This window comes from Azolla caroliniana, unplaced genomic scaffold, assembly GCF_043228905.1.
Source record: "Azolla caroliniana isolate FFs.n. ecotype wild unplaced genomic scaffold, voAzoCaro1.0.p SCAF_3, whole genome shotgun sequence".
NCBI classification, from domain to species: domain Eukaryota; kingdom Viridiplantae; phylum Streptophyta; class Polypodiopsida; order Salviniales; family Salviniaceae; genus Azolla; species Azolla caroliniana.
This window is the reverse complement of record NW_028230438.1, coordinates 7,375,400-7,389,077: the sequence shown is the minus strand read 5'-3', so window position 1 is coordinate 7,389,077 and position 13,678 is coordinate 7,375,400. Positions and strand designations below refer to the sequence as shown.

General features: G+C 35.1%; 1 protein-coding gene across 1 annotated transcript; it reads left to right on the top strand.

Annotated features, from left to right (window-relative positions):
* The first annotated feature begins 9,622 nt into the window (after window positions 1-9,622).
* LOC147866108 (putative esterase D14L) lies at window positions 9,623-12,181 on the top strand. The gene is made up of 2 exons (XM_087316477.1): window positions 9,623-10,302; window positions 11,497-12,181. The coding sequence occupies exons 1-2, from the start codon at window positions 9,866-9,868 to the stop codon at window positions 11,939-11,941; spliced, it is 882 nt and encodes a 293-aa protein (XP_087172603.1). The 5' UTR covers window positions 9,623-9,865; the 3' UTR covers window positions 11,942-12,181.
* The last annotated feature ends 1,497 nt before the right edge of the window (window positions 12,182-13,678 follow it).

The following is a 13,678-nucleotide window of genomic DNA, read 5'->3' as shown; positions in this document are numbered from 1 at the left end:
AGAGCATATGACCATCTGGTGCGTTGCTCCTCTGTCGGGCGTGATTCTCTTCGACCAGCAATATCGACTGAAGGTCGAAGAAGGAGGGAGGGTTCTCCCTTGCGAGAATAGCCGATCTAATCGCGCTGATACGCGGTGCTAAGCCTTTGAGGCATATCTGCACCAATTTGATCTTCAAGGTATATGTTGAGATTGACATGTCCCTCTGTTGGATGTTATTCAGCTCCAGACGAAGCTGTAGCTTGCGTGTGGCCGTGTTGGCTGCGAATTTTTTTTTCAGATTTTCCCACACCTGCTTCGGCATTTTTGCCTCTCGAATGTAGCCAAGCATGTGATCATGAACGCATGATGTAAGGCAATACAGCACACGGCCTGTGGCCTGCTCCCAAGCGGGATAGTCGGTGTGTGTTGGGTTGGGGTGTGATTCGTGAGCTCCTTCGATGTAGCTCCAGTAACCTTGTCCGACAAGATATTGATGCATCTTGTATTCCCAAGATGCAAAGTTTGTTCTGTCGAGCTTCTCGGTAGGAAGAGCGCTTCCCATTTGAGTATTCATGGTGATTTCTTCTCTGTCGATGGGCCGGTTTTGTTGATCGTCGGCACACAACACAACACAGTCGAAAAATGCTTGATCAGGCAACCACACGCTCTGATACCATGTTAAGAAAACGGAAGGCAAGAGTGGTTGCAATGCAGCGGAAGGTGAATGTATGTGTGTGTGTGCAACATCACAGAGAGAGAGAGAGAGAGAGCTCAAGTGACAGAGATAGACAAAAGTGTATATAATATTATCAAAACGAAAATACATCCAACAATGACTAAGTTACAATGAGTTGGTTTATATACCAACTAAGCTAGGGCAATCGCCCTTTCTACTATTTACAAAACTAGCTTGGAGTGTCCATAAGCTAGTGTGAAACCTATCTATGAGAAGTTGAGTTCGATTCTCAACAATATCTAACGAAATGCATCTTACTCTTGGCATATGTACCTATCATATGTGCCAAATGTCATAAGGGATCCTGGGATGTGACATGCATGATAGATAATAACACCAATATAGGCTCCAAACATTGGCTTATATCTAACAAAGAGGCATCTTACTCTCGGCATACGTACCTAGTGGATGACTTTGTTGTAAGCTTATCCAAGGAAGTTGTTGTAAGCTTATTCAAGGAAGGTTTCTTCCTTGAATAAGGTTACAACAACGCCGTCCTCTCCAAAACTATTTTGAACCTTATTGAGTATGTAGATGGTAGCACCTACAACCTTTTTTAAAAGAAATTTTGCAACTCCATTTCTCTAAGCACACATCTCAACATTGTAATACTAGTCTAATTTAGATGTTCCATGACTCCATTCTTGAGGAGTATGTGTGGGCATTAGTTGCCGTGGAATTTCTTTTGATAGTGCATTCTCTTAAATAGTTGTACAAGAAAAATTCCTCCTTATCAATAGACAATCTAGTTGCTTCTCCATCAATTTATGCCTTTCACGTTTCGTCTTTAAGAAAAGACTTAACAAAATGTCAAGTTATTCATAGGAGTTCAATAAAGCGGTCATCTTGAACTTCTAGAATGTGTAGTTATAATCATCATAGTTTCCTCAAATAGTTAGTGTATCTAGAAAATGAAGCTTTTGTCAAACAGTTACTATGTATAGAAAATGAAGCAAAGTGAGTGGACTAGGCATGATTATAATTTATAAACATTGCCATGTTGCCCATGGCACATGATAGGAAACCACCTCCAAAGCGAGTAGTTATCTATTTTAAAATAAACACAAAGAGCATGATTCGAACGCGATACACTTCCTCTCTAAAGGAATGTAACTATTTCTAATATAAATATTTTATATGTGAAAAGTGTATTCTTAAATATGGAGTTAATACGATTATTATATGTCAACTAAACCATAAAGCTAAGTGACGAAATGCTCTTAGGCCTTAATCCATGTGAGACCCTATATAAAGGTGTTCCTGTGTTATGTGAAGAGGGAAGGAGAAAGAAGGGAAGAAAGAAAAACAAAACAATATCTATGTCTCGGGTAGAATAAAACATCAACATGTCTCAAACGTTCTCGAAAGGATGGTTGAAATCTAATATAAATATATAATATGTTAAAAAACATGTTCTTAAATATGTAGTCAATATGATTATTGTATGCCAGCTAAAGTATGACTGCTAAGTGGTGACATGCTCCTAACCTTGAATGCATGTGAGACCCTATGTGAAGGTGTTCTAATATTATGTAAAGGGGGGAGGGAAAAGAACGGAAGAAAGAAAAATAAAACAAATGCCTATGTGTCAAGGAGAATAAAAGAGTAGTGTCGCTCAAAAAATTGCGAAAGGAAAGTTGAAATCTGAGGTGTAAGTTCACGTTAACTAATACAATCAAATCTTTCCATTTGAGTATGTTTATTTAAGTCATTTAATATATATACGTTCATCGTTTAATATATATATAAATAATAAAATTTTATTCAAGGATTGTTTTAGATTATTGGTGGTAATGATTTAATCCATCTCAAAGTTCACGAACTTGAGACCTATCTTGGAAAAAATAATCCTTTAGAGCCATCTTTTCGCTCTTTCGTCACCACTTGCGGATAGAGGCTCAGTGCTTGTCCACGCATGTCTGACACGCACTTCACGACAACGTTTGTCACAATGGAAAACATGCTCCTAAATTCATGAATACAAATACAACTTAGAGGGCTAGAAGAATCTAGATTATTCTTAGAATACACTTGACCATTATATGTTTAGTTAATCTTGATTCTTCACAAGATTGGTCTTTAAATAGGAGGTGGTTAGCGCATCTCAAGTTCCGTTATTGAAGTTTGTGAAGAGGTTCGTGTCTTGGTTGATCGTCCTAGAAGAATCTTTTATTTGTTAATACTTCACTTAAAACCCAAGTACTTAGAAATCTATCAAATGTATTTAAATATAAAGCGGGATATGGGATATAACATTATTAGAATATAGTTGGAATTGCCTTTAATATAGTGATCCCATCATCAAATGATAATGACAACGGTCATAGAATACGTTTAAACCTAGTACTTGATATGTAAGATGTTGAACATACTAAATGAAACGCGCTAATATAGAGTTTGGACCATAGACCACCCTTATTGGTAAAAACACTTGTTGGAGTTTTGAAATTGAGAATAGAAATAAGTAACGTTTCAACTTTCTAATATATTTTCTATAGATTTGTGTTATTTTCCCATAATCGCTCATTCGAAGGTAAAACCTTCCAACACATTCCCCCTAGAAAATCGATGAAATGTTCAAATAGTCAAATGGATAATAGGTACTTACGTGGAATAAATTTTGGATAGGGATGATGTAATAATACTCAATAATGATGATGTCGATAAAATACAATAATTCAATGCAAATTATAATCCATTGGCGCGCAAATGTAGATGAAGAGTTTGTCCACATACCAAAAACCATCTTTTCTATTGGAAAAAATGGCTTTCCCTCTGCATCTGTCTAACTCTACAATATATGGTGGTTAGATTTCTCTTTGTTGCTTCGTTAATTATTAACTCCTTTCACACCAACCATGTTGTACAATTCTTAAAACTTAGCTTATTTGAAACCAATCCAAATATCTGCTAGTACCAATCTTCGATGATGTATTTAGGCATGCGAGTTCACAAAACTCTTAGAATTTATCGATTATGATAAGGCTAAGCATGATTTGGAATTTCGATTTATATATATGAATTTCTTTTGAGAGCCATGCCCATTGTAACATCTAGTTTAATGTACCATAACAACAATAAATGTTGTCGGTTGGTAATTTCTATTTGTTATACAACCACCTGATATGTATTGCCTCATCTATTTTTATATTAGCACTATAGGGTTGGCAAACTTTTTTCATGACTACATCATAGCACCATATTATAACAATATTTCTTTTTGTTAGTAATCTTAGGGGTTGGCAAGTCTTTTTCATGAATATAGAATTGAGAAAGTTATGTTAGTACTTTCGAGATGTCGAGTCACAAAAGATAGAATGTCCTTAAGTCCTTTATGTCAATAACCAAGTGAGATCGACGTTTACTTTTGTCGAATTCTCGAGAACTCTTTCCTTTTTTTTGATATTTAAACTAAGACCAATGGCATAAACAAAGCTTATAATTCCTCATAGAATTCTTATATCATCTTGCCATTTGATTACATTTTCAAATAGATATCCTATGAATGACCATTGAAAGTGTTCATTTGCAAATGGTCACCATCGATTATTGGAAACTTTTTGAAAAGGTTCTAAGACATCATCAAAGTATTGTTATTCAAGTTCCGACAACCCACCTAGAGCCTCCACATGTCAAGGGATTTTATCCACCCCATTATTTGACTTAAAAATTTGAGGCTTTGTAACTTCAAAGAATAAGCAAAATATTGAGATATATACTTCACTCAATTAGCTTTCGAAATTTGTGGTGTATATTCTATGTGATGTATGTATAGTGTCAACATAGAAGTCCTTATACGCTTCCACACTTTGTGATTCTTGATTAAGTTGAGAAGTTGTGGCCCATTAAAATTTGAGTTAGAAATATAGATTATATACTAGGGGGTCAAAAAGTGAAGAATCAATATTACATCATAATATACCCATCCAAATTTGTTCAATAAGAAAAGTTTATGTAATTTTATACTAACATCTACTTGCTAACAATAGCAAGAACCTCACTATCTTCTCAGCATAAAGGAAAAGAGGCTTTGTGAAAATGTTCCAAACTAGGCTTCTTGATTGATAAGGATAGCTAGTGATGATAAAGTTTTTAGATTGTTGTGATTTTGAGGGAGCACAAATTCATACTGTTATTAACCTTCGTTATTGCATATATATTACAAGTTCTCATATATCTCAGAAAAAAATCTTCTTTAATATTATGTTTGATATTGCTATGGATGAGCGTAGCTTAGTGAATATTGGATATGGTTTAGTCACATTGGAAAGCATTTCAATGTCCTCAAGTCTTTAAACATTCCTAATTTTTCCCCTATAATTATGTATTCTAACCCTCCCTTTAAGTGGACTCATTAAGGATATGACAAAGCACACATCTCTTAAAGAATCATATCTATCCAAAATGCAATGGAAGGTTATCACATTACGTGACCCACCTGAGGTTTCCAAAATTGTGGAGATTTGTCAGTGTGCTTTGGAAACATAAAAAAGACTTCAGCATTGTGTACCTCATTGATTCAGTTGCTTTAGATAGATTTGGAAAGTCTTAAATGTTGATATTGATTTTCCCTTTATTTGGCGTTCTTCATCTCAATGTTTTACAATTTTGTATTAGATATTATGCTTTACTAATCTTAGTGCCATTATGTATCGGTCATCTTGGAAATGCTAGATAAGAAAAAAAAAATTAATCGAGTTTGTACAAAGGTAAGATGAGGAGGGTATACATCAAGCTTTAAAGGTTTATACATGATCCTATATGCATTCATTTAGTGTATGTTTTTATTGATCTCATATATGATTGTTTTGTAATTGATTTTATTATTTCCTTTTTGTATTCATTAGCAATGTAGACACTCACTTGGTTATCTTTAGATGCTACTAATACTCAACTATATGTACTTTCTTGTACCTTCATTAGGATACATTGTATTTCCATACTCAACAATGGTTAGTGAATCAATGGGCAATACTTTGCACACACAACATCTTTACATCGACCAACGACAACTTGCACACTGTCACCTTCCTACTCCAATGATGTCATATCATCATGTGCTATCCTTCACATAGTCGGTATTAGTTTGTCCTTAATTGAACATTTAATTGCATGAAAAGCTTCCATATTGCATGTTGGTAAGTCAACTATTTATATTTTACTAAACAAAGGTCCCAAGATTCTTAATAGTTTTGATGGTTATTTTCACTATTAATGATTAATTAATGAGAGTTTAACATATAAACTTTAATAACATGATCTGCATATAATTAGGTTATTATTAGCATAAAGCAAGATAAGGCTAAACCTGATATGCATATAATTAAGTTATTTCATTGTGTAACCTTTGGCTTTATGTCATTCATCTTGAGCATAGATATATCATTTTGAGAACATTGACTATTAACCAATAATTGGTTCTATTCTTGTTGACATAGAAACCAATGCTTTCACATTGTGATTTAGCAATTGCTACTATCTCCATATGGACCACAATAGTTACATCATATTGCTTTGTACACCTTCATTAAAATTTATTTAATGTCAAATAATATTGATGCAACTAGGTTTTCAAAAGAACAAATGTTATCATGTTTAATCTTCATAAGAAACAACTTTATACCCTTGAAGTTTTGGTATTCTTTGTCTGTATACGAGAAGCATCACTAGATGTATTTTTTTGTGTGAAGACAAGTTGAAATGTTTTCATTGCATGCCTTATAATATTTAATGTTGTAGAGCTAATGGTTGCATGTTCATGCATGAAGGGTGTGTGAAAAATAGGAAACGTCATAGCAAACATAATTGGCTTAGGTTAAGGGGAAGGAATGGACAATGGTAAAAATCATTATTCTCACACAGGAGAAAGTTTCTGAATTTAAAACTTTAATGTGTTCCCAAAGGTCTCATTTATAAAATATCTACATGCATTCGGAGATAACTAGCATTCTTAGTTATTGACAAGCATCCTTACCATTCCAATACAAATTGGCAAATGCTTATCATTATGTGTTTTGTTAAACATGTGGCAGATTATATTGATTGTGGCATAGAGTCCAAATACAAAGCAACGGCAGATGGTAGATTTCTATCAATGTTTGTACGCTTGTGTGTCGTTCAATGTAGCTTTTGATATTTATTTCAAAGGCTATTAAATGAACTTCAATTCAAAAAGTTATAACATTTGTTTAACATAAAACACTAGGTCTTGATGAAAAGGAAGATCTTGGCCATATGATTATTGGTAGCAAAATATACTAACTTTTGGAATTAAATATGCGGGTTCTCTTTGTGCCAAAGGATTTTCAAAGGCCAGTGAATGTTTGAAAAGGCATCTCCAATGTTCATACATGCACAATAGTAGAAGATGCAAATTTTCACTAGAGAAATTCACATTGTCCACTATGGAAAGCTGTTGCCCTTTTGGGCATGCTTGAAACAAAATCCCTAACTTTCATCTTCCTATTTTGACATCAAAACAACTGATATATGATTTTGTCGTGTGGTTGATCCACACAAGAAAGAAAAGAAAACATCTTTTAATCTATTATTCCCAAAAGTATGTCTTGTGTTACGAGTATTCCTGAAGTTGATCATGTGACTGCTATAATTTAGTAGTCATTTGGAAAATGTTTTAATTTATTGGTTCCCACGTGACTCCCATAACTATAGCAACAATTGAGTGTATTAGTGAGAACACTCGTCATGTTGTAGGTTGAGACAACCTTATATTCAACATCCTAGGCAAATTAGACAAGTATACACATCTCTCACATGCATGGTTACACATTGATTATAGACACTAGAGGCCCTACACAATGTTCAAGCACACATGTAGTATAACTTTTTTTTGGCTTCAAATAATGTTTTCTTAATGTGTGTAGTTGAAACTTGAATGTTTATATATTTATGTGGTTCTAAGTGACTTATTTTACAACTAAACTTGGCAAAATATTCATAAAGACATGCATAACTTTGTTTATGCCTCAATAACCAAAGGAATGTAGTATATTTTATCTATCAGTTGAAATTTGATATGCCTTTTATGTCTTGAATTTAGGAACCCATAGAAAGGCCTCCAACCATGAATGACAATTGAAACCATGGAGTATTAGTTGTAACCTCCAAAAACAATATTGATTCTCTCTCCTTTTCCTCCATTCCGTAAGCATGTGAAAATTATAACTAACGTTTCTTTCATTGATCTAGAATGTAAGTTCATAAAATCTAATCACGAATTGCCAACAATGAACACAAGCCATGCACTTTTCATTAAGAAAATGGTCATCTTAAAAAGTGATTGCTTACATGATATGAAGAAAAAAAGCATCACACAACGAGCTCTACACAAATGAGAAGGAAATGCAATTGTGATGTCATATTGATGACATAGCCACATTCACATGGCTAGGAATCTAAATGCGCAAAGGAGAAAAGTATGTTTTGGAACTACATTCATTATTGGTTTCTTCAATATATTGAGAGCTACCTAAAGCATCAATCATTGTTATCTAACAAATCAATTTGGTGGCAAGTACATGAAGGAGGTGAAGACTTCTCATCATTTTACCTTTTTCAAATTAACTTGGCTATAGGTACAAAGCGAGTTACACCTTTTAGGGCCATTTTCATGAAAAAGATGAAGGACAATATGAAATGCTAAAAGATTAGTCTTGTCATTGAGCAATTGAGGTAGCGGACAGAAAATTTACCGAATACTATGGCCAAGCTTAAGGTTGGTAGAGGTAAATATTATTAAGAATCCACCAAACCACCTTATGCATCATCACAAGAAATGTTTGCCATTTCTCTTGGTAACCACTTTCAAGTATGGTAAGATTTGGTGAAATAAGTCTCCTTTATGTTTTGATACCCCTATAGCTCAATGTTGTCTGATTCTACAACATCACATACCTTCCGATCTACAACACCCCATCCCTTGCTCACTAGGAAATGACCACATAACTTCTAGTGCCAAATGGTTCAATAAATTGTAATCCCCTCCAATTGGTATCTTTGATGATAAGATCTCATCAAACCATGTACAACATAACAATCTATGCAACCATGAAACCCCTTCAAATGGATTGATAATAAGTGATCAGGCATTCCTGTAACAATATAAGTGGATAATAGAACTATTCTTCTTGGAACCACATGTAACATACCTTTCTGGAATAATAATGTCGTGATTATCATTTCATAAACACAAATCTATATCATAATAATTTCCTAGTGGTGAATTTTTTTTCTTTATGTTAACATATAGACCATGTGATAAATGGTCAAGCCTACTTTTGCATTGAGTGCTTTAGGAACCATGTATTATTAGAAGGGTGATTATAAAGAAAGAATAATTATTCTCCCTAACAATCCTAGAATATAAAATTGATGTTGCCCTTTTGTAGGCAAGGATAAAAAAATATGCCTTTCTTCTCACAGTTATAAAGAAAAGTGCAACACTTAAAAGAAACAAAATCTTTCGACATTACATAACGATGAAAAAAGAAACAGATAAGATCCCCAACATATCAATTACAAAGCATTTTCATATAGTAAAGGTAGCTAATAATAGTAAGATTCAGTTAGAAAAACAAGAGTATAAAAAATTGTAACATGTAGAGCCATATTCTTATACACCAAATCGTTGGCGCATATTGGTAACTTTTGAAGTGGCTCTTAGACAAATTGTTTTGGATATAGAATTCTCCTAATATTCCAATCTCGTTCCATTAGCTATGAATTTCGCAACCGTAGACTAGTGGACATTAACGATTCCCAAATATACAACCATGAAGTGGAATGACCAATTTAAAATCGATCCCTGTATAATTGTCTCTTTGATATCTTTGATCTATGTCTTTGTCTCTCTCACTCACATACACACAATGTGAAACCACTAGGAGGTGTGGGTGTTAGGCCTAAGCCTTGGAAACCACCTTCCAAAGTTAAAAAGAGTGGTTTTGGTGTGTCTATAAAGAAAGCCCAATAGATCTCCTCCTTCCCAACATTGTAGGACTTCATACATAGCTCTCTCACTTCTCTCTCTCCCAACTCCGAGTAGTAGAGTAACAACAAGGGAATACACACTACTTTTAGCCCCCCTCCCCCTCCCAAATCAATTCCTCTTGGTTTGCCCATATCTTGATGTTTCCCAATAATCTATCTTCTTCCATGAATGTGAGGGTGTTGGGCAATGGCTCACAAGTTGTGGCCCTTGCACATGGCTTTGGTTGCACACAATCCTTGTGGGACTCTACACTCCCTTCCCTCCTCACCTTCAATGGAGGCTCTCTAAAGGTAATCTTATGGGATTGGCCTGGCTCCTCCTCCTCCTTCCAATGTGATGACAATAATGACAACATTACCAATGGCAATAGGCCTACTTGTGGTTACAATGGAGGAGATCAAGACATTGATGTGTTCCATGGTTTCGCGGACATCCTTGTGCGCTTGTTGGATGAACTTGTCGTGTCGTCTTGCATCTTCGTGGGCCATTCCATGTCCGCTATGATCGGGTGCCTCGCGGCCCTCTCGCATCCCCATCGCTTCTCTAAACTCGTGCTCATCTGTGCTTCCCCGAGGTCAATATAATTCTCCAATCCCATCCAAATGAAAAATAAGTTTTTACCCCATCCCTTGCAATGATATATATACCCTCAAGTTTTTTTTGTTTATTTTGCCGCAGAATGCCCTCGATTCTTTCTTTGTTTCCCGTAAAAATGATCACGAGTTTTCGTTTAATTCCAAGTAAAATGCCTGCTCCTCTCAAGGAGCACTTATTATGGTGCAACTTGAAGCAATTATGTGGTCCAAGTCCTTGCCATATGGTCCCATAGTATTAAACGCACCTTATTTTTGGATCATTCCAACACTTGGGCAAAACTATCATAGGGGACCAATTTCTATGCATGGTATGGAATCCCTCTACTTGTCCTCGATTTGTATCGAATTATGTTGTTGTTCTTCTTCCATTGTTGGCATTGGGACAAGACTAGATTTGGTAGGATACATGAGCCTTTGGAAATCGATCAACTTGTGCAAGAATAAATCGATGGAAAACTTGAATTTGTAGTACATATATATATGTCCATGAGTAGTCAGCAAGGTTCCAACAAGAATTCAGCACATAAGAATGAAAGGTTTCCATGGAAGCCGAGTGTGCTCGCTGACACACTAGATCTAAGCCCATTAGCATGTCAATTGTCCTTTAACCTGATTGATGGGGTACATAAGTCATCAGATCCATAGAACTTTATGCAATTAATATTTTAATGGATGGAATGATCTTAATTACTTGCAATGTTATTAGGGAATAATGGTTGAGAATTAACACCAATTCTCACACATAAACCAACAACTTGCTGGTACTCTTCAATCAAACTGTGAAGGAAGCCAGTGCATAAGTCCTTTTAAGAACCCACATAAACACACTCTTTAGGGTTTTTGTGTTAAGACAAGACAACATGGCTGACCCTCTAATTAGAGCAAGATAATAATTTAAGATATTCCCTTACCTTAGTAATAGCTTGTGTTGGTTGATATGTAAAGCATTACCCCCATACATACACCCCCATATATATTTCTGTATATATGTATTATGTATATGTATAAATACATATACATATACATACACACACACACACACACACATACACATGTATATGTATAAGTACATATACATATACATATACACATATGTACATGTATATATACATATGCGAGATGTTCTCATTAGTGAATTGACGACGACAAACGGTTTTTTCGCATTTTTGTAGGTATTTACGGGACGGAGATTACTATGGAGGATTCGAGCAAGAGGAGTTGGAGCACTTGTTCGAGGCGATGGCGGCAGATTACAAAGGGTGGGCAGCGGGGTTCGCGAGGGCGGTGGCGGGGGACACGGCGCAGCCCAAGGCAGTGGAGAGGTTTCGGAAGACTCTTGCTGGGATGCGGCCTGGGACGGCCATTGGGATGGCGAGGTCTATCTTCAGGTCCGACTTCCGGAGCTCGGTGTCGGCCCTCGTAGCTAATGAGGATTCCCCACCATTGAACCTCCTCCAGACAAGCAAGGACCTCGCGGTTCCGATGGCCGTCACGGACTACATGCGCCGGGAGCTCGGCGAGAAAGGATCGGTGGAGGTGCTCCAAATTGATGGCCACATACCTCAAGTCACTAGCCCTGATGTGTTTACCAAGGCCTTACTTAGTCACCTTGGCTGAACTTTGTTTGACTTAGTGTCAAGCTTTGGTGATTGTTTCTAAGGTAAAACAATGCTATGAATTTAGGCCATCCCTACACACCATTCTCCTCCTTTTTGGTTTGACCTTCTGACTTTCTTCCTTATTTTTTTCTTTTTCTTTATACACACACACATCTTTGCCATCATTCCGCCCCCCCAAACTTAGATAACTACATGCTTGCATGCCACATTTGGTACCCTTTTGTAATGTTTTATGTATAAATGAAGTCATTCATGCTGAACCTTAATGATGCGATCGATTGATCCAAACCACCCTTATAAGCTTCGAAAACGAGCCGTTTGCCATGTTAATTATATGAAAGGATATTGTTTAAAACACGATGAGTTTTCATGCTGAAAAGTTTAAGATTGACCAACCAAGTTTTAATAGACGTAAGTCGACCTGAGTGCCTCACTACCATTAAAAAAAACTTAGCAATCAAAATATGTTGGAAATTATACAATAATCACAAAGGAAAAGTTGGTTTAGTTTCAAATGCATGTTGTGTAAGTATGTAAGAAATCAAGCAATAACACAAGAAAGATAGAACGAAGATAACAGAGAGAGAAAGATCAAGAAATTAATTGTTGTATTGCTCTCATATCATGAATGGTGATTACAATGTGTATATATAATGAGAGATGGTAGTTACAAAACGTTTTCATAAGACAAGTGTATTTTAGGAATATTTATTTCTTACTTTAATTATCATAATATGGTTTATTTTGGGAAAAGTACCAGGATACCCCTTGAAGTTCATCTATTTACCAGAATGCCCCTGGAAGTTCCAAGTTTACCAAACTACCCCTATGTCCAAAAAATTACACTTTATAAAGTAATTACACAATCAAATCTTTGGTAAATAGGGCTAGTTCGGGTCCATTTCTTCCATCTTTGGTAAATAGACCTTGTAGATTTGAGTGTATAATTACTTTATAAAGTGTTATTTTTTGGACATAGGGATAGTTTGGTAAATTTGGAACTTCCAGGGGCATTCTGGTAAATAGACGAACTTCCAGGGGTATCCTGGTACTTTTCCCTTTTATTTTCTCCTAATATTATTCTTTATTTTATTTTCTCTTGGGCATTTTTTAAAGATGTATGTCATATGGCCCAAGAGTGCAAAAACTAACCTGTCATTTGACATACAAATTTTAATAATGATAGTTCTATATGATGCTTCATTGTTAATACATTTCATTATTATAGAAAGTGCACAAATAAACATTACTACCTCACAAAGATAATGAAATACATAAAATTAATATCATATTAATGTTTTTACTAATAAGTATAAAAAAAAAGGTTAGTAAAAATTTAATTTTAACTTAAAATTTTATGTAAGTAAAAAATTTAGTTTTAACTTAAAACTTAAAACATTAAAATCAAACCTAGAGTTATACACTCTTAAAGTACAGTAACCATTCGGTTAAGTACGTGTCCAATTAAGTTTGTCATTCTATTAAATGCGCCTTTTATAGATGTCAAATTCCTGTTCAAAAAAATTACATTGTTTTGTAAAAAAATACATTGAACCAAATTGAAACTATGTTCCAATAATTCAAAAAACAATAAAATCATTAATAAAAATAAGATTTCTAAGTTCTTTCGCAATTTCATACCAAAATCATGTAAGGTCATGTGCCTACTTTTAAGATTGATTAGAACAATCGCAAAACATCAACAAAAATAAGATTTCTAAGTCTTTCGCTATTT